The sequence below is a fragment of the Manihot esculenta genome, chromosome 7 (assembly GCF_001659605.2).
Source record: "Manihot esculenta cultivar AM560-2 chromosome 7, M.esculenta_v8, whole genome shotgun sequence".
In the NCBI taxonomy this organism is placed as follows: Eukaryota; Viridiplantae; Streptophyta; class Magnoliopsida; order Malpighiales; family Euphorbiaceae; genus Manihot; species Manihot esculenta.
Window position 1 is genome coordinate 31,541,209 of NC_035167.2, and position 22,368 is coordinate 31,563,576.

The 22,368-nt window shown below is 41.1% G+C and overlaps 2 protein-coding genes across 6 annotated transcripts; one reads left to right on the forward strand and one right to left on the reverse strand.

Moving 5' to 3' along the window:
- Nucleotides 1–537: 537 nt before the first annotated feature.
- On the forward strand, nt 538–4,785 carry LOC110619208 (probable RNA helicase SDE3). Of its 4 annotated transcripts, none has more exons than XM_021762492.2 (4): nt 538–709; nt 1,431–2,404; nt 3,386–3,598; nt 3,688–4,785. In XM_021762492.2, exons 2-4 carry the CDS (start codon nt 1,472–1,474, stop codon nt 4,633–4,635), a joined length of 2,094 nt encoding a protein of 697 aa, XP_021618184.1. In that variant the 5' UTR covers nt 538–709; nt 1,431–1,471; the 3' UTR covers nt 4,636–4,785. The 4 variants fall into 4 exon arrangements, with proteins under 4 accessions (XP_021618184.1, XP_021618185.1, XP_043814246.1 ...); XM_021762493.2 differs by having other exon boundaries at nt 1,463–2,404; XM_043958311.1 differs by having other exon boundaries at nt 1,466–2,404.
- Nucleotides 4,786–4,887: 102 nt separating this feature from the next.
- Nucleotides 4,888–6,876, reverse strand: LOC110619209 (WAT1-related protein At1g25270). Of its 2 annotated transcripts, none has more exons than XM_043958312.1 (6): nt 6,508–6,876; nt 6,381–6,434; nt 6,183–6,299; nt 5,628–6,039; nt 5,335–5,486; nt 4,888–5,217 (listed from the first exon to the last, which is right to left on the reverse strand). In XM_043958312.1, exons 1-6 carry the CDS (start codon nt 6,732–6,734, stop codon nt 5,031–5,033), a joined length of 1,149 nt encoding a protein of 382 aa, XP_043814247.1. In that variant the 5' UTR covers nt 6,735–6,876; the 3' UTR covers nt 4,888–5,030. The 2 variants fall into 2 exon arrangements, with proteins under 2 accessions (XP_043814247.1, XP_021618186.1); XM_021762494.2 differs by having other exon boundaries at nt 6,381–6,443; nt 6,508–6,875.
- Nucleotides 6,877–22,368: the final 15,492 nt, after the last annotated feature.

The window sequence follows — 22,368 nt, forward strand, 5'->3', positions numbered from 1 at the left end:
AATATTATTCTCATCAAATTTGTCAATTTTATCTTTATAGTTTATTAAAATTTGTCCCGAATATGATTAGAGATGGTAACGGATTGGATATTTTTGAATATCCGATCTGATCGAACTCTAATAGAACAGATTTGAGTAGTTATAATCGGGTTTGGAATGGGTTCGGATTTTAAAAATAATACCCGTTGCGGGTTCGGATCGGATTTTAGTTTTATGTACAGTTATTCACTATTCGAATCCGTTTATATAAATAATTAATTTAATATAAAAAATATATTTTATAATAATATTTATATATTTTTTTATTTAAAAATTTAAATTTAAATATTTTTTAAAAATATTAAATTTTTTAAATAAAAATTATTAATGAGAAATATTTTTTATATAAATTATTAATTAAAATATATAAAAATAAATAGGATAATAATAATTGAATTTGAAAATAATAGTTTAAATTAATTTTTAATTGAATTCGAAATAAATTTGGATATTAATAATATAAATTTGGGGTTGGAGTTAGGGTATATGATCTATAAAAAAGAAGTGGAAAAGAACTCGCGTGATCTACACTTGTCTTCTTCCTTCTCAGTACTACAATTCTTAGCCACGAACTCGCATGTACTACAATTCTTAGCCACGAAGGAAATATTACAGAGTGCATAGTGAGTCTTGCTCTCTCTTTCATTTCTCATAGTTTTGGGAGTCTCAGGTAACTCAAATTCTTTCTCCCCTTTAACTCATTCTATTTTATTTTATTATTATTTTTTCCTGGTCCATGTAAATTTTGATCTTTTCTACCAAACTATTGAAAGTTCAGTTGATCTCATTCATTTGCATGTCATTTTGTTCTTTGAGAGGGAAAAATTAGGGAAGTAATTAAGAAATCAACACAGATCATGAATGGAGTGTGTTATTTACTATGACCCAGAAACAAAATCAATTTATTCTGATCTATTCCTTTTGGGTAGTCATCAAAACGTTAGAAAATAGACTTATACCTAGATTCAAGAGTTCTTAATAATTTCTTCAAATCCAGCAACTGTATCCTGGGATTGAGCTTCCTCATCTTCACTAGAACTGGTGTTTCAGTCTAGTCCTGGTAAATGCATGCAGCAGGTGAAGTGACCTTAAGAAATCCAAGTTACCAAGTTTTTATTTTCTCTGCTCAGAATTGCAGATTCCCAGTTTCTGATGTAGTGCTAGGAACAAAATCTTCTAGGAAGTAAGCCATAGAAGGTGATACTTAGTTTCAGTAAGGTCAAAAGAACTATAAGAAAGTAAAAAGGTAGCTACGAAATGGTCGATGTTTATAATGTTGGGTAAAAGTTTTTTATTTTACTTTACCAACCATTTTTCATAATTTCATTAGTAAATTTCGTAGCTGTTTTTCTCTTTTCCTGCAATTGCTATGTTATATTTTATATTTTCAGAGGAGGTATTTCCTGTGAATGTTTGGTGGCAGAAGGCCTACATGTCTCTGTTTCTTGAAATTTTGCGGGGTGTTCTGCGTCTTATTGGAGTTGGAGATCACAAAGATGAAAAAGACGAGGAAGCATCTCATGGGAACACTTCACGAGAATCAAGGCTGTCTCAGAGTATTTTCAGTTCAAGCTCAACTGATTCAGCAAACAATGGATCCACATATGTTAACTCTGTGGAAAGAATTTATGATGTCTCTAGTAGTTCAAATAGTCATAGAAAATATGTTTTTTCATCTTCCCATTGTCCAGAAACATTTCCCTCTTGGCTGCCACCATCTTCTTCAAGTTCAACTCCATCAAAGCCATCCCCTCAAGCACCTTCATATTCTTTAAATCCATCCATTGGCCTCCCTAAACCTGCACCTTCTTCTTCTACACCATCTCCTTTATCCTCTGTAACTTCAGCATCTTCTTTTAGAACTATTCGTAAAGAACCTCCATCTTCCTCAACTCCTTCTTTATCATCATCCAACCCCCCTGCAACTTTTAAGCCAACTTTCACTCCGGCTTCCTCAAATCTCATAAAAATTCCTGAAGTCCAAAGATCCTATTATGAATCGTCTCCATCACCCTCTAAGAACCTTCAATCTTTTAAGCCAACACTGTCTCCAGCTTACTCAAATTTTATCAAAATGCCTGAAGTCCAAAGGTCCTGTTACGAATCATCTCCATCACCCTCCAAGAACCTTCCATCTTTTAAGCCAACACTGGCTCCAGCTTCCTCAAATGTCACAGGTCAACAGACAGAAGACAATTATGTATTAGTTCAAAAGGATGCAGAACCTATTTATATGATTCCCAAGGATATACAGGATTTGATCAAGAAAGACATGGTGCCTGGAGTTCTGAAGAAGCCCTTGTCTATGTCTACATATAAGGATTATTTTGCTGCTCTTCTGTATGCTGAAGACTTCTATATTGAGGTACTGACCATGTTAAACATATGTCAAGTATTTCCATTAATAATCTAGTTGATTAAGGAAACACATTAGTATGCATCAAAACATATGAAATCTTATTAATGCATAAGAAGCTCACTATTCAGAATAACATATGGCAGAAAATGCCAAAAAAAAAATCTGGCAGCAGAACCAGCAAAAACACATAGGACCGCAAAAACGGAAAACTGTCTGAACTAGACCGGGCCTTTATGAATTTACAGTGTAAATACATGGGGTTCCATGTGAGTTCTACTCTCATTTTACACTATATATCCACATCGAAGGATAGGAATGAGCTGTATTCGGTTCAAACAGGAAAAATAGATCGAACCGAATTAATTTGAAAATTCAGTTTTTTTATTTTTGTCAGTTCAGTTTGGTTTTTATTTTAAAAAATTTCGGTTATTTCGATTCGGTTCGATTATCAAAAAAACCAAACCAATTAATGGCAATAGTATATTATTCTTTTATAATATAGAGAGATTAGACTATAATCAATATTGAAATACTTCAATTAAATTTTAGAATACTAAAAATAAAATGTAACAAAATAAAAAGGCCAACCAATCAAATCAAACCGAACTAGATCAGTTCAATTCGAGTCGATTTCTGTCCAAAATTGGTTCGGTTTGATTTTTACAAATACTAAAATTTTAATTTTCGGTTAATTTAATTCGATTCGATTTTAAACCAAACTGGCCGAATACTCAGTTGTATAGACTCAGTCGAAGGAAGAATTTCCCTTATATATAACCTTCTGTTTAGTAGATACGTTTATGTAGAAACAGTAACTGTTGTACACAGTTCATGCTGTTGCCTCTAAGTCTGCAATTTTTTGCAATTTACAATATCATTTGTGCTCAAAGTCATTGTTTCTTGGTTTCATAAATTTTTGATTCAGTGTGTTTATCTAGTAACTTCAGCCTTTTCCACTGGGTTGGTTAATGTTTTTGTATGAATCAGAAATGGAGCAAGTTCAAATTGGTGGATATCACACTGAAGTTGCAAAAAGCATCAGTCCTCGACCGACGATTACAGTTCACAGAGAATGATGAGAAGCACAATAAAACCTTTGTGACATTTGAGATTGACTCTTGTTGTGAGAGGCGGCCATTTCTATTATCAAGAGACTTTGTCTTTGCAAGACCTTCGGGAAATAAATCTGAGCCATTTCAGGTTAGCTACAAGACCTTCTGGTCATGTATATTTATCTCAAAAAATTCCATTTTATCCATAACGTTTAGTTGTTTTCAAATTCAAACCAGGGTTTGATATATCGAGTGGCGAGAAGCACAACTGTGCTAGTTGAATTTGGTGATGATTTTCATGCTCAGCATCATTCGTCTTGCAAATATGATGTTAGCTTCTCATTTAACAGAGTATGTTTAAAAAGAGCTCATCAAGCCATTGAAGCTGCCTCAAATCCTTCATTTAAAGATTACATTTTCCCTGATTGTGACTTCAGAATGAGACTCTCTGCATCATCACCTTCATATTCTAAGATCTTATCATTTCATGGGCCACCACCTTATCTCATTGAGGGCCCTCTCTGTGTAACCAAAGCAAGATGGAATGAGAATAGACAACTATCAGAAACTGGATTGTTTGTCCAAGAATCAGTGCTGGAAATTTATCAAAGCTCTCAAAAGCACCGAGTTCTTATATGTGCACCTATTAACAGCACATGTGATTTGTTGACAAGAAGCTTGAAGAGGCATATTCCTGAATCGGATATGTTTCGAGCTAATGCTGCGTTTCGAGAGATAGATGGGGTGCCTACTGATATACTCTCATCATGTGTTTATAAAGGGGAATGTTTTTCTTGTCCTCGGCTTCAGGAACTGCAGAATTTTAGAGTGATATTGTCAACTTATGTGAGTAGCTTCCGGCTTTGTAATGAAGGCATTGCTGCCGGACATTTTAGTCACATTTTCTTGATGGATGCCTCATCAGCTACTGAGCCTGAGGCAATGGTGGCACTGGCTAATTTGGCTAATAAGAATACTACTGTAGTAGTCACTGGTGCACCAGGAAACTATCCAGCTTGGGTGCGTTCTGATATTGCTAGGAAAAATGGGCTGAAGGATTCATACTTCAAAAGACTTCGTGAGAGAAATCCATACAGTAGACTTGATCCAATGTTCATCAAAAAGCTGGTCAGCTTCGAGTCCACAGAAGATAAACAAAGCTTTGACCCTTTCTCCTTTGTGTAGTTTGCTATTTAATCCATGGAATCTGCTGTACAGTTTTGATTTTCGACCGTTTCCGAGTCACTTGCAGCTTTGTTATTAACTTGATCACTTTTCAGAAACATATTTGAGACTATAATATGTATAATGTGGGTAGAAATTTTTTTTTCCTAACATTATTTCTTATCTTTTTGGCTTGTAGGATATGCCACAACTTTTGTGGGCATTATGATTTTCATGGATTGACATTTGATTTCATTAGTAAAGATTAAAGGATGGTAAATTTTTGTGCTAAAATTTGATTCAACTCGGAAAAGGTCAGTTGTTATGCATATAAAGCAAAATGAAAACACAACAAACAAATTCAGAAGAGTAAACTGCTACCATCTCTACCGAGTATGTTGGAGCTTGTTGAGAGACTATACCTCTCTTGCCTCTATCTTCTCTTCTTCTCCAGATGATAAATTTTTAGCATTATCATTCTTACTAGTTTCATTTTCTCTAGAGCTTTTCAATGGAATGAGTTGAGATATTTTCTTTATCTCCGCATCTTTACCCCACAACACTGCATATAATCCGCACACGATGAACGTTGATCCTATTATGCTGCAATTTTTCGATCAAGCAACATAAGTCAAACACTCTGAACTTTATGATTTTAAACCATATTTGATTGATTGAGTGTATACAGTCCATGGCTCGAGAAAAAAGATTTATACATACCTTCCGAGGTGTAAATTCTCGTCAAGAAGAAGAGATCCGAAGAAGGCAGTAAACACAAGCATAAGAGGGTAAAAAATTGTAGTGAATAATGGACCCTTGATCCTCACACACCATATCATCAAAGTTATCATCATCCCATGCACTATTATTCCCTTCAATAATAAATCAACACAAGCATCATCAAATCAAATCCCAATAAAATTAAATAGTAGAAAAATAAAAATAAAAATAAAAATAATCCAGTGAGTAAAATTGATCATTGATCATGTTTTGAGATCATTTGAGTGAAATACCGCATAGGCAGCAGTGTACAGCCTTATGTTCCAGCCCAATTTCCATTGATTCCAATCTTTCTCAAAGCAGAAGGCATAAACAACAGATTGGAGAGCTGCCATGAAAGACATGAGTGCTGTGCTTGAGTATGGGCATGGAAATTTCTGACTCATTTTTGCTTGAATTATTAACCACAGAGAAAATGAGATGCAATTTCCCATGGCAAATATACACCCCAATACTCTGGTGCCATCTGATGCTGTCACGTGTCCTCCATGTGGTGTTACAAGCTTCATCAGGTTGATATGTGTTGACCAGATGTGAATCTCTCTTCCTTTGTAAAATGTTAATAGCATTGCTCCTCCTATGCCCATTAGTGTTCCCACCACCTTTGCTTTTCCTGCTAGTGTTGATATCCCCATCTTCTCCAACCTAACTTCCACATCAACATCACCCATTTAAGCTTTTTTTTATTATTAAAATAATGGGTTTAAGTTGTAAGTTTTACTAAATTTTAGGGATTATATTATAATTATCCAATAAATGAAAATAATATGAGAGGTAGAGAACAGTACCTAAAAGAAGCAGCCAAGATGAAAGTAATGGCTGGTATAAGATTAGCCATGGCAGTAGCAAATGTTGCAGATGTTAATACCAGACTCTCAAAGTAAAAGTTTTGAGACAATGATCCTCTGTATTAATTAATTAATTAATTACTAGACTAATATATATAAAAATTTAGAAAATAAAACTAAATGAACTCTTCAACCTACCCAAAGAAACCACAGAGAAATGCTTGAAACAGGATTGTCCATGTAAGCTTAGGCCTGTTCTTTCTGTGAAATATTGAAGATGAGAATTATATATAGCATGCAGTTAATTAATTGAATATTTGATTACCTTTCAAATATGAGAGCAAGAGGAGTCAAGAAGACAGTAGCAAAAATGAATCTGTAAGCAACAATGACTCTCAAGCTCATGCCATCATAGGTGGCCAATTTGTAGAAGACATTAACACCAGCAAAAGAAAACTGAGCCAACACCATTAATAAAACTGGCTTCAGCTCATGCAGCCACTTGAAAATCTTCATCACCATCTGCCTCCCAGTACCAGTTGAAGCAGCCATTTTCAAAGAGAAAGTTCAAGAGAAATTTATAGGAAAAAGAAGAAAAAAGATTTAAGATCATGAAGAAAACTGAAGGTTTTGGTTTTCTTCTTTGTTTGCTTCTTCTGGGTTTCTCTTGTTTTAAATGGAAATATGACAAGAATGAAACAAGCATTTGAATTAATATTTATAAAGGCAGTTCATGCATGCAGGACCCATATGTGTACAGTCTATTTTTTTTGTTTTTATTTCTAAAAAGATTGCCAGATGGACTGCAGAGTGACAAATGGATCAGCAACATGATATAATAATAAGAAGTAGCTCATGCATAATACCTATCACAGAAATGAAGAGATTATGAAGATGGTGGGAATTAGCTTATCAAATTTTCATACCCAAAAATTATGGATTAATCTCAAGAAAAGGTATTTTTGAATTGAGCTTGCATTATTTCCATCAAAATATATTTTTTAAATTAAACATATTCCGTTGTACATGAGGATCTTTTATTACTCATTTTAGTTTATTTTATTTTATAATATATTTAAAAAAAATAAAGATATTTTAAATTTATATTGTTTTCTTATAAAATTTATCAAACTTAATTGTAATGTGCATAGATCCATCACTTTCACTTAATGTTTTGTTGTGGTGGTTAAAGCTAGCAGTGATTAGATTGACATAAGTTATAGACTTTCAATTTATTAAATGTGAATATTAGAAATGTTAATGAGTGGGTATTTTTAATAGCGAGTCTGATGGTACTTAATACGATAAATTTAAATAATTATAATTAAATTTAAAATAAATTTAAATTTAAAAAATAATATTTATGTTGAATTTAAATTTTATTTATAAAATATTTTTATTTGAAGTCGTTTATATAAATAATTAATTTAATATAAAAATATTTATTTTATAATCACATTTATAATTTTTATATATTTTTATTTAAAAATTAAATTTTAAATATTTTGTTAAAAATATTGAAATTTTTTAATGAAATTATTAATGAAAAATATTTTTATATAAATTATTAATTAAAATATATAAAACTAAATTAATTCAAATTTTATTCGTATAAAAATTATTAAATTTGAATAAGTTTGTATAATTTATATTAATTTTTAATTAAATTTATAATGAATATAAATATTGTTAATATAAATCAAATTTAATTTTTAAAGATATATACTCGTTTAAGTCTAGTGAAATGTTTAACATTTGCAATAATATGTGAGATTAGGACTTTAATTATGAATTTTTTATTTTTTTTTGAATATTACATATTTTATTTCATTAGATTTTCTATTAAGTAAATATTGTAATAAATATAGTGATTAAACTTTAATTAAAAACTTTTTATAATATCTAATGTAACAAATTTGCATAGATAAAAAAATTTATTTTATTTTATTTTTCAAAACTATATATATATATTCAGGGGCGGAGAAAGGACAGGGGCGGAGGAAAGGTACGGCAAGAATTACGTGCCGTACCAGCGACCAGAAAATGCTTTGAAAGGAAATGATGTGGTGTCACAGCAGTGCGCAGCGGTGCCCTACCAAAGAAAAGTTTCTAGCTCCGTCACTGTATATATTCATTAAATTTTGAAAACTTTCACATCCCACACATCAATAATCTATCTTTTATATATAAGGGTGAGCTGTTTCTTCTCCTTTTCTTACACATGTTGACTTCATGCCTTCTAGCTCTTTGACATGTCCTGCATGCAAAACGGTCTCCAGGAATTCAATAAAAAAATAAAAATAATTCTTATAAATATTATACGATTCCATTTGCTGGACTTAATACTAAATCCAACTTAATTTAATTCAAAATTATGAGAATTTAAATATTTTAATTTTACTGAAAAATTAATTTTAAACTTAAATTAAAATTTGTGTTAAAAATAAATTAAACGTTTAGACTTATTTGCATACTTTGTTTTTATTGTAACTCCTCTCACCAACTGCTTAATTGCGTTTGTTTTTTTATTTAACAAGTCTATCAGATCGTCAGATGAAGTCATCTGTTTTTTATGGATATAATCGCATGTTATAAATTGTTTTTTTTTCTGAAAAATCACACCAATCAAATTTGAAATGTGAATTTGCTCATTCATACTAAGAATAATTAATTAAAAAAAAGTCTAATATAAAATCTGTTTTTTATGGGTATGATCCCATGTTATAAATTATTTTTTTCCTGAAAAATCACACCAATCAAATTTGAAATGTGAATTTGCTTATTCATACTACGAACAATTTGATAACCTCTTGTCTTTCCTAGCCCAGGAATAAGGACGGATCCAAGAGAAGGCCACAAGTCCAAAACCCATCAGACCATACGCTTGAAAGACGGCCCAACTTCACAAGCCCGGGACCAGCAATCCGGAGCAATCCGAATCAGATACGAGCACAAGCCCATTAGGGGAGTGGGTCCAATCACTCACCAGCCCTACCCGCATGCGCTCTAGAGAGCATTAAATGGTCGTTACGCATGGAGCAGGTACCTGACACGCCCGTACGTACGGGCCTAAGTGACAAGGACAGGAAGCACTATATACTGGGGAGTCTTCTGTTGCAATGGGGTATCATCTTCTTTTTCCTCTCCGGCCTGGACTCCATTTTTATATTCTCTGTAGCTCTTGTCTAAAGACACTACTCTTATTCATGAAACCTGACTTGAACGTCGGAAGGTCTCCGCCGGGGCATCCCCAGTGGACCCCTGACCCCCATTTTCCCTTGTTTTGCAGGTCCTTTCCTCAAAGAAAATATGGAGAGACCCATTTGACAGACCCATCAGAGAGCCCAAAAAAGGAATCAGATCCATATAATAGGGGACGAGGGAGAACCAGATCTATTGGATATGGAGCCCAGGGAGATTGAAAGATATCAAATGGCGCCGTCTGTGGGAAACAAAAGAGATTTACTATCTCAAAAGTTTTCAGATCCACCCATTGAGATCCACATAGGGTACGAAAGTTTGAGCAGATAATCCAGCTGAAAAGAAAGGTTCATTGTGCTAAAGAATATTTTGATGGTCTTTCAGATAATTTATTTTAATATTTATTAGATTTTATTACGGCTGATTTTTTCTTTGAAGTCTGGTGAATATTTTTTATTTAAGGAAAAAAGGGTGAGGAATATATGTATTTGTCGAAATTCTGAGGTCTGCTGTATATATATATATATATATATAAAAAGAAGAAAAGAGAAAGAGAAGAAGGAGGCGAGAGAAAGAGAAGAGGAGTCCGTGAGAAAAAAGCAGGTCGGATGGTGGGAATAGCAAGAGTAGAAGGAGCTCGAGCTGCCAAAGACACGCCGACCTGAGGAGGAAGTTGCTAGTCTGGTCGAGCTCCAAGAAGTGAGGTCGGCGCGACGCGGAAATGGGCCAATGGACAGACGTGATGGTGGCAAAGATGCATCGATCTGGTGAGGAAGTCGCCGGTCTGGTCGAGCTCCAAGAAGTGAGGTCGGCATGACCAGGTAGCAATCCGACCCTGTAGGTCGGCGCGGAAATGAACAATGTCGGTACTGCCGATTTCGTCGCCATCGATCTTGGGATGACCGGCGTCACCAGCGCTCCATGGCACGAGTCCTTCGAATTTGATGTCCGGAGTACCACTCCCTCATCACCACCCATCTCTTCTCTGAGCAGCCCCCTAAGCAACACCCTCGTCTTGCCTGACATCACTGAGATCTCTCTCCTTCTGTCCTCCGCTGATAAGAACTCTCTTCCGCCTCTCGACCCACCCTCGAGTCCTACGGCCGGGATTCTTAAGAGGGATTGGCTTCACAAGCACCGCACTGGGGTTACCGCTGTCGCCGCCGCTCTATTTATTTCCGACCATGTTTCTAAATTTGCATCCCTGAGAAATCGGTGACTCCCGCGGCTGCAAGAGTTGGCGAAATCGCCAGGAGAGAATCGATCGCCGTGAACTGGGTAAGGATGGTCGACTTCCTGTGCAAGGCCCAATCAGAAGAAGTTATTTTACGGCCATGAGCTATGTGCAGGGTCCCAAACGACGTCGTGGCCATGGAAGAAAGGAAGTTGCGGCCGTTGAGGGGCAAAGTTAACGACCTCTCGAGGTTGAAAGCATCAAACGGAGAAGGATTGGATAGAGAGTTAACTAAAAGAGGCTCGACATTATAAAATTTGGACTCTGCGATCAAATCTCCAATGTAACGACCCGAAAATCGGACCGCTACCGGCGCTAGGATCCGGGTCGACTTAAGGCCGCCGGGACCCGTAGCAAGCCTGACATAAAACCTGTAAACCTGTATAATCCCATACATGATCAACAACATGCATAAAAATTAAAACTTTTCTTTCCATGAACATCAACCAAACTCAACCTGTGCATAACATTAACATAACATTGATCCCTCTGTGGGATCTCATCAGTGTCCCCAATGGGTGACAAAACATATGCTGAGTTGGTTTACATAAGTGACATAAAATAACCAAGATCATGTATAAAAAGGGATACAACATTCTATGGTCAAGCACACACTAACATCCATAAACCTCATTACATAACTATACTGTACTTTTACATTACAATTTGATCATGTCCATTGCTAGCTATTACATAAGCATGACTTCTTTACTCTATCCGAACTCCCGCACTATATTGTACCTGCAAGCCTGGGGGTAAAGGGAGAGGGGTGAGCTAAAAGCCCAGTGAGCGGAGCTATTAAAACACATTAATACTATGCTCTATGAAATGCACCATAACACAGACAATTCACATAAGGGTTGGGCGAACTTGTCACCAATTAGTCCAAGCTAACATGGTGCCAGGCCGTAGCATGGGGTCCTGGTCTTCCTGTCATACATACATTACTTACCATTATTCCAGGGCCTCCTCTGGGCTCCTGGTCTTCGAGTCCACAATCGTGCCAGGCCGTAGAATAGGGTCCTGGTCTTTCATTTCCGTGCCAGGCCGTAGAATGGGGTCCTGGTCTTCCTGTCATGGACTAATTGGGTCATCCAACATTCACCCACATCAACAACACATGATGCAATGCGGCATATTCGTGAAACTAATGCACTCACCCTATTGCATAATCATGATGCATGAAACATGATAAAACATTTAATTTAAAAGATTAAGTTTAGTTCCACTCACCTCTGGCTGACTCTGACAACACCGAAGCAGCTGAACTCACTGCTGGGGTCCTCGGTTCCTCGGGTCCGAATCTACACAGGTGGACTCAAATGAGGGACCAAACATATCTGAACATAACTATAAACTACTCCCCAAAAACCCCCTAAAACATCATGAAACAACCATGGAAAAACATGCAAAGAAGGCTTGGACAGGGCACTTTCGGCGGCAGGTTCGGCGGCCGAAAGTCCCTCCAGAGCCGAAAGTCAGGCAGGTTCGGCGGCACCTTCGGCGGCCGAAACTCCCAGACAGAGACGAAACTCATGCATGTTCGGCGGCACTTTCGGCTGCCGAAACTGCCCGACAGAGACGAAAGTCTCCTTTCGGGGGCAAGCTTTGGCAGCCGAAAGGCTGCCTCCCCAGCCATGTTCGGCGGCCGAAAGTCCTTCGGCTGCCGAACCTGGTTTCTGCCAAAGGGCAGAAACTTAGCTCCCAATGCACATTTCGCCTCCAAACTTATCAAACATGCATCAAACCTATTCTACAACACACAAACACAAGCATACATGTTCCTAGGGGCCTCAAACCAACATAAACCCCATCTACAACACATCAAGCATCCACATTGCTCAAGAACATATATTTATACCCATAAACATAACCATAACCTAAACATGCATTCTAACCCATAGATCTTGCATAAAACTTATTTAAAACACATAAGGAGCTTAAGATCGGCTCTTACCTCTTGAAGATCGAGAGGGAGACGACCTAAACTTGGAGATCCACGAAAATGAGCTCCTGAGTTCCCAAAGCTCCAAAACTTGTTTCAAAAGTTCAAAACCTTCAATGCAAGCTTAAAACTCAAGAAAAATGGTGGGGATTTGAAGGAAGAACACTAGATTTGGAAGAGGGAGGTCGGAAGCTAGCTGTGGCCGAAAATGGGAGAAAGCTCGCCCATTTCGACCAAGTGACCCTTTTATAGGTGGCTGGCCAGGCCACGTTCCGGGGCCGAAAGTGCTTCCGCATGCATGCCATGTTCGGCGGCCGAACTTGAGTTTCGGCGGCCGAACCTGGACTTCCCTCACTCATGCTTTCGGGGGCCTAACATGCCTCCAAAACGCATGCATGTTCGGCGGCCGAACTTGACTTTCGGCGGCCGAACCTGGGTTTTCCTCCAAGGACTTTTCATGCAAAAACTCATTTAATTTCATACTTAAAACATTAAAATTCATGAAAACATTTTATAAAACGTGTTTTTACCCTTCTAGAGGTTTCCGACATCCGAAATTTCACCGGACGGTAGGAATTTCGATACCGGAGTCTAGCCGGGTATTACATTCTCCCCCCCTTTAGAACATTCGTCCCCGAATGTTCCTCAACCAGCACATGCATAGCAAACAACATAACATACTTACAAAAACACATAAACTCACAATAAACTCACCTTAGAAAAGATAAGGGTACTGCTGGAGCATGGACTCCTGTGTCTCCCAGGTGCATTCTTCCATATTGTGGTGGTTCCACAGGACTTTCACCATCGGGATTTCCTTGTTTCTCAGCTTCCTGATCTGGGTATCTAGGATCCGTACTGGCTGCTCAACATAGGTGAGATCCTCTTGGATCTCCACATCAGGCTCACTAAGAACCTTGCCCGGATCTGACACGAATTTTCTCAACATAGAAACATGGAAAACCGGGTGGATTCTTGCCATAGAAGCAGGTAAGTCCAGCTTGTACGATACATTCCCAATCTTTTGCAAGACTTCGAAGGGTCCGATGTACCGTGGAGCCAGCTTACCTTTCTTCCCGAACCGAACCACTCCTTTCATTGGAGACACCTTGAGTAATACCAGATCCCCCTCCTGAAACTCTACTTGCCTTCTGCGGATGTCTGCATAACTCTTCTGTCTGCTTGCAGCAGTCTTGATTCTTTCTCTGATTAAGGGTACCACCCTGCTGGTGATCTCTACTAGCTCAGGCCCTGCCAAGGCCTTTTCTCCAACTTCCTCCCAGCAAACAGGTGACCTGTACTTCCTCCCATATAAAGCTTCATATGGAGCCATCCCGATGCTAGCATGATGGCTGTTATTGTAGGCAAACTCCACCAAAGGTAGATGTTGCCTCCAAGAACCGCCAAAGTCCAGCACACACATCCTTAGCATATCTTCTATGGTCTGGATGGTCCTCTCTGACTGTCCGTCCGTCTGTGGATGGAAAGCAGTGCTAAAATCTAATCTGGTACCCATGGCGTTCTGCAGACTCCGCCAAAACCTGGAGGTGAACTGGGGTCCTCTATCTGACACTATAGAAATAGGAACCCCATGCAGTCTGACTATCTCATCAACATACACCTGCGCCAACTTGTCCACAGAATAGCCACTCCTGACAGGGATGAAGTGAGCAGATTTGGTGAGTCTGTCCACAATCACCCATATGGAGTCCAATCTGTTGGACGTCGCCGGTAACCCCACTACGAAGTCCATAGCTATATTCTCCCATTTCCACTCTGGAATAGGTAGCGGGTTAAGCATTCCAGCCGGCTTCTGATGTTCCAGCTTCACCCTCTGACATATTTCGCAGGCTGACACAAACTGTGCCACTTCTCTCTTCATAGCTGGCCACCAATAAACCTTCTTCAGATCTTGATACATCTTGGTGGCTCCGGGGTGAATGCTGTATCTTGCATTATGAGCCTCCCTCATAATGTCTCCTTTTAGCCCAATGTCATCTGGTACACATAATCGACTCCCATAGCGGAGGATCCCCTTATTGTCGAATCTGAACTCACTGTCCTTGCCTGACTGAACAGTCCTGGCAATCTTTACTAACTCTGGGTCCTCATGCTGTTTCTGAGCCACCTGCTCCAGAAACACGGGTGTCACTTTCATCTGAGCAACCAAGGCACCTGTACCAGACAACTCCAACTGTAAACCTTCCTCAATGAGCTTGTAAAACTCCTTCACCACTGGCCTCCTCTCTGCCGATATGTGGGATAAACTACCGAGTGATTTCCGGCTTAAGGCGTCCGCCACAACATTCGCCTTACCCGGATGGTACTGAATCTTGCAATCATAGTCACTCAGCAGCTCCACCCATCTCCTCTGTCTCAAATTCAAGTCTCTTTGACTCAGGATGTACTGCAGGCTTTTATGATCTGTGAAGATCTCACATTTTACCCCATAGAGGTAATGCCTCCACATCTTGAGTGCAAAAATTACTGCTGCCATCTCTAGGTCATGTGTGGGGTAATTCAACTCATGCTTCTTTAGCTGCCTCGAAGCATAAGCAATCACCCTCTCATTCTGCATCAGCACACAACCCAGTCCCACACGGGACGCATCACAAAAGACTGTAAAGTCTGCATCACTAGATGGCAGAGCTAACACTGGTGCTGAAGTCAACCTCTTCTTAAGCTCTTCAAAACTCTCCTCGCACTGGTCGGTCCACAGAAACTTCTGATTCTTCCTGGTTAGTCTGGTCAGAGGAGCTGCAATTTTTGAGAAGTCCTGAACGAACCTCCTGTAGTAACCTGCCAAACCCAAGAAACTTCTAATCTCTGTCACTGAAGTGGGTCTAGGCCAGTTAGCCACAGCTTCTACCTTCTTGGGGTCTACCTCTATCCCATTCTCTGACACTACATGCCCCAAGAATGAAATACTCCTCAGCCAAAACTCACATTTAGAGAACTTGGCATACAAGCCATGCTCCCTTAAAGTCTGCAGAACCAACCTCAGATGATGGGCATGTTCCTCTGCATTCCTGGAATACACCAAGATATCATCTATGAAGACAATAACGAAGTGATCCAGGTACTGGCTAAACACTCTGTTCATGAGGTCCATGAATGCTGCAGGGGCGTTGGTTAACCCGAACGGTATTACAAGGAACTCAAAATGCCCATATCTGGTCCTGAAAGCTGTCTTTGGTACGTCCTCTTCCCTGATCCTCAACTGATGATACCCGGACCTCAGATCTATTTTGGAGAAACAACCCGCTCCTGCTAGTTGGTCGAATAGATCGTCGATCCTTGGCAATGGGTACTTATTCTTGGTAGTGACTTTGTTCAACTGCCTGTAGTCGATACAAAGCCTAAGGGATCCATCCTTCTTTCTCACAAATAAAACCGGAGCACCCCAGGGTGAGGTACTCGGTCGGATGAAGCCCTTGTCTACCAGCTCCTGCAACTGCTCCTTCAACTCTTTCAATTCTGCTGGCGCCATCCTGTAGGGAGGGATAGAGATCGGTCGGGTTCCAGGCATCAGTTCTATCTCGAACTCTATCTCCCTAGCAGGTGGTAAACCTGGCAGCTCGTCTGGGAACACATCTAAGAACTCTCTAACCACTGGCACCGAGGCGGGCTCTCTAACCTGACTGCCAAGCTCTCTCACATGAGCCAAATACCCCTGACATCCCCTCCTGAGCAACCTACGAGCCTGAAGAGCTGATATCAGACCTCTAGGTGTACCCCTCCTGTCTCCTCTGAAGACAACCTCAGACCCATCCTGACCTCTGAACCTGACTACCTTGTCCCTGCAGTCCAAGGTAGCACCATGGGTAGATAACCAGTCCATCCCTAGAATGACGTCAAAATCTGTCAAATCTAGAACCACTAGATCGGCGGACAAGCATCTTCCCTCAACAAACACAGGACTACACTGGCAGACTGACTCTGCCACAGATGGATCACACTTGGGTCCACTGACCCAGAGAGGACACTCTAACCCAGAAGTCATCAGACCCAACCTCCCCACGGCTCTTGGAGCGATAAAAGAATGAGATGCACCAGGGTCCATCAAGGCATATACATCTGAACAACCAATAATTAAGTTACCTGCCACCACGGTGTTAGATGCATCTGCCTCTTGCTGTGTCATTGTGAAGATCCGTGCTGGGGCTGATGGACCTTCACCTCTGAAACCCGCTGAAGAAGAGGCTGCCCCTCTCCCTCTGCCTCTGCCACTGGCCTGAGTTATGGCTGGAGCTGCTGGCTGCGCTACACTGCCTGAAGCTGTCTGCTGGGACTGAGCCATCGGGACTGCTCTTGGACAATCTCGAGCCATATGCCCCTCTTGACCACATCTGAAACAGGCGTTCGTCCCAAACCGACATACTCCCCTGTGTGGCTTACCACACCTTGCACAAACTGCATTATCCGCACCAGAGCTTGAGCCACTCCCAAATCCCAGACTGGACTTGACTTTATTCCAGAACTTGTTCTTCTGACCCTTGGGCTTACCCCATCTCTTACTGCCTGAAGCTGCTGCACTCAGGGTAGAGGGATCTAATCTTCCCCCACCCGGAGGTTTAGAACCGGAAGACTGTGCCACTGACTGCTTAACTGTCCCCTGAACGATGGCACTGGCCTCCATTTTCTTGGCCATATCTACTATGGCATGGAAGCTCTCCCTGTCCACTGACTGAATCAAGGAGGAATACCTGGAATGGAGTTTCATGACATACCTCCTTGACCTCTTCGAATCTGTATCCAGACTCTGCCCAGCAAAAGGCAATAGCTCCAAGAATCTGTCGGTGTACTCCTCTACACTCATTTCATCCGTCTGCCTCAACTGTTCAAACTCTATCATCTTCAGCTCCCTTGAACTATCGGGAAAAGCCCATCCTGCAAACTCGTTTGCAAACTCTTCCCAAGTCATGCTGTCCACCTTCGGGTTCACAGAATTCGTGAACCACTCCCGTGCCTTCTTGCACTTAAGCGTGAACCCGGCCATCTGAATGGCTCTACTGTCATCAGCCCCAATCTCATTTGTGATTACTTTAACCCTTTCAAGATACACAAATGGGTCATCCCCTTTTTCATACTGGGGAGCACCCAATTTCATGTAGTCGGTCATCTTAACCTTGCTCCCACTGGCTGAGCTAGGTCTAGGTGGCTGAACAACTGGGGCTGCTGGTTCTGCAGGTGGTGGAGGTGGTGCAACATTTTCTGAGGTAGGGTTTGCTGAATTTGGATAGTAGGGTGGAGGTGGATACATTGGGTAGTGAGAGTATGGTGGGTAGTATGGTGGGTATGGCATCTGTGTGGGATAAGGGGTGAAACTAGGGTAATCCGATGTACCTCCCATCGAATACCCTGGATGTTGTGAGAAATGTGGGTAGTGAGGTGGCTGTACAAATCCCGAGGCCTGAGTGCCTCCTTGGGACTCTCCCATACCTTCCTCAGACATGCTAACTCCCAGACTGCCATCCCTCCTCTGCTCTACATCCATATCATCCCCCATGCCCTCAGACATTCCTCCTTGAACTGTTCCTCTGACTGATCTGCTTCTACCCAGATCCAAAGACCTTCTAGGGTCTCTTGCTGCTCTTTCTCGGTTAGACCTACTAGACATTGCCCTAGGCAATGCTGGAGGACGGGCGCTCATGCCCTCATCCTCAGGTGGTACTCCAGTCAATCTTGCTGATCGACGAGTTCCTCTCATCCTGTTTTCTGAAAAACAGTACACAACACATAAACATTAGCATCATATGGTTCATGTGGGCACACATGAACCCGCATCACATACATCACATATCATAGCATATCATTAATGCACATGTTTATTATCATGGCATTTCACATCATCATGCAAGACAGGACTCCACATCCTATCCTAGTGGACATGATCTTTCCTATTGTGCTTGACCTTCTATAACATCTATGAGCCCGACACTCTAGGTCCGACCATATGAACCTAGGGCTCTGATACCATTCTGTAACGATCCAAAAATCGGACCGCTACCGGCGCTAGGATTCGGGTCGACTTAAGGCCGCCGGGACCCGTAGCAAGCCTGACATAAAACCTGTAAACCTGTATAATCCCATACATGATCAACAACATGCATAAAAATTAAAACTTTTCTTTCCATGAACATCAACCAAACTCAACCTGTGCATAACATTAACATAACATTGATCCCTCTGTGGGATCTCATCAGTGTCCCCAATGGGTGACAAAACATATGCTGAGTTGGTTTACATAAGTGACATAAAATAACCAAGATCATGTGTAAAAAGGGATACAACATTCTATAGTCAAGCACACACTAACATCCATAAACCTCATTACATAACTATACTGTACTTTTACATTACAATTTGATCATGTCCATTGCTAGCTATTACATAAGCATGACTTCTTTACTCTATCCGAACTCCCGCACTATACTGTACCTGCAAGCCTGGGGGTAAAGGGAGAGGGGTGAGCTAAAAGCCCAGTGAGCGGAGCTATTAAAACACATTAATACTATGCTCTATGAAATGCACCATAACACAGACAATTCACATAAGGGTTGGGCGAACTTGTCACCAATTAGTCCAAGCTAACATGGTGCCAGGCCGTAGCATGGGGTCCTGGTCTTCCTGTCATACATACATTACTTACCATTATTCCAGGGCCTCCTCTGGGCTCCTGGTCTTCGAGTCCACATTCGTGCCAGGCCGTAGAATGGGGTCCTGGTCTTTCATTTCCGTGCCAGGCCGTAGAATGGGGTCCTGGTCTTCCTGTCATGGACTAATTGGGTCATCCAACATTCACCCACATCAACAACACATGATGCAATGCGGCATATTCGTGAAACTAATGCACTCACCCTATTGCATAATCATGATGCATGAAACATGATAAAACATTTAATTTAAAAGATTAAGTTTAGTTCCACTCACCTCTGGCTGACTCTGACAACACCGAAGCAGCTGAACTCACTGCTGGGGTCCTCGGTTCCTCGGGTCCGAACCTACACAGGTGGACTCAAATGAGGGACCAAACATACCTGAACATAACTATAAACTACTCCCCAAAAACCCCCTAAAACATCATGAAACAACCATGGAAAAACATGCAAAGAAGGCTTGGACAGGGCACTTTCGGCGGCAGGTTCGGCGGCCGAAAGTCCCTCCAGAGCCGAAAGTCAGGCAGGTTCGGCGGCACCTTCGGCGGCCGAAACTGCCCGACAGAGATGAAAGTCTCCTTTCGGGGGCAAGCTTCGGCAGCCGAAAGGCTGCCTCCCCAGCCATGTTCGGCGGCCGAAAGTCCTTCGGCTGCCGAACCTGGTTTCTGCCAAAGGGCAGAAACTTGGCTCCCAATGCACATTTCGCCTCCAAACTTATCAAACATGCATCAAACCTATTCTACAACACACAAACACAAGCATACATGTTCCTAAGGGCCTCAAACCAACATAAACCCCATCTACAACACATCAAGCATCCACATTGCTCAAGAACATACATTTATACCCATAAATATAACCATAACCTAAACATGCATTCTAACCCATAGATCTTGCATAAAACTTATTTAAAACACATAAGGAGCTTAAGATCGGCTCTTACCTCTTGAAGATCGAGAGGGAGACGACCTAAACTTGGAGATCCACGAAAATGAGCTCCTGAGTTCCCAAAGCTCCAAAACTTGTTTCAAAAGTTCAAAACCTTCAATGCAAGCTTAAAACTCAAGAAAAATGGTGGGGATTTGAAGGAAGAACACTAGATTTGGAAGAGGGAGGTCGGAAGCTAGCTGTGGCCGAAAATGGGAGAAAGCTCGCCCATTTCGACCAAGTGACCCTTTTATAGGTGGCTGGCCAGGCCACGTTCGGGGGCCGAAAGTGCTTCCGCATGCATGCCATGTTCGGCGGCCGAACTTGAGTTTCAGCGGCCGAACCTGGACTTCCCTCACTCATGCTTTCGGGGGCCTAACATGCCTCCAAAACGCATGCATGTTCGGCGGCCGAACTTGACTTTCGGCGGCCGAACTTGACTTTCGGCGGCCGAACCTGGGTTTTCCTCCAAGGACTTTTCATGCAAAAACTCATTTAATTTCATACTTAAAACATTAAAATTCATGAAAACATTTTATAAAACGTGTTTTTACCCTTCTAGAGGTTTCCGACATCCGAAATTCCACCGGACGGTAGGAATTCCGATACCGGAGTCTAGCCGGGTATTACATCCAAGATCAAAAGCTTTAGCCTTTGGAGGAAGATTCCCAGCTCTCAAGAGAGAGAGAAGGATAGAGAACAACTACGGATCTCTGTCGATGAACAGAGAACCAAGACTCACGTGAGTTGACTGCGAAAATGGGGAGAAGAGCAATTTGGGTCCCGTAAGGGCTAAGGTTTGTTTTGTGGTCTGAAAGAGTTGACCACCAACATCAATGGTGATAATATCTATCAAACAATCGTGGGACCGCCCCAGCTAGGAAATCCCAACCGAGAATAATCCTCTACAGCCATGAACAATTCCGAAGAACGGATCAGACATCAATCACGCTCTGACCCCACGGTCATGGTTCCTCGAGAACTTCGATCATCCTGATGGCGAGGTGGATGACGGTGATGGGTTGTTACAGCTGTTGAGACCCTTTTGCTTGAAAATGCACTCAAGGGAGTTCTGGAAGTTCGCAATTGCCAAGAAAAAGGAGCTTGATGTTTTGAGGAGCCAAATTTCGTCAGCTTTAGTGGAATGTGTGGGTCCGGCTAGATTCGCCCTGGAAGCGATCTCAGAGGTTTTTTCCGTGGATAGGAGAGGAGCTCGGACTACAGCAGGTCGGCCAAATACCAAAATTATCAATTTTTTGAGATTGAGTTTGATAGGATTGAAATAAAGTGACGCGTCAACACAACTCACGCAAAAGTGGTCGACATGGCTCTTAATTACTGGGAGGTAAGTACCCAAATTCTTTACAGATATTACAATAATGCCATCATAAATGATTTATTAAAATTAGCTTATGCACGATCCACAACTACTGCAAGCAATTAATTATCTATCATCATCACCACCAGACAAATCTCAAAATCAAGAGTCTTTTACGCTACCTTCATTTATTGTTTTATAGTTATTATTAATTACAGAATTATAAAGTGCAAATAATACTTACACTTTTCATAATATTTTACATATACGCTCTGTGCAAGCTCTTATTTTGCAGAAAAATTCAGAAAAATGAATAAGACCTCAGTTAGGCACAAAACCAGCTGAGATAACGAAGCGATAGTAAGGCCAATGCGCCTGAATCTTATCCAAGACCTCAGTTAGGCACAAAACCAGCTGAGATGACGAAGCGACAGTAAGGCCAATGAGCCTGAACTTTGCGCAAGACCTCCTAAGGGAGCAAAGAAGGCCGGCGGGATCACAAAGATCTCCCCGGAATAAAAATGGCCGGTGAGGATCCTAAAAGACCTCCCGGAGCATGAAGACCGGGATCTCCTAGAACTCCCGGGAAAACAAAGAAGACCGGGATCCCCTAGAACTCCCGGGAAAACAAAACAAAAATGGCCGATGAGGATCTTAAAAGACCTCCCGGAGAATGAAGACCGGGATCCCCTAGAACTCCCGGGAAAACAAAACAAAAACGGCCGGTGAGGATCTTAAAAGACCTCCCGGAGCATGAAGACCGGGATCCCCTAGAACTCTCGGGAAAACAAAGAAGACCGAGATCCCCTAGAACTCCCGGGAAAACAAAACAAAAATAGCCGGCGAAGATCTCCAAGATCTCCCGGAGCAACAAAGACCAGGATCCCCAAGATCTCCTGGCA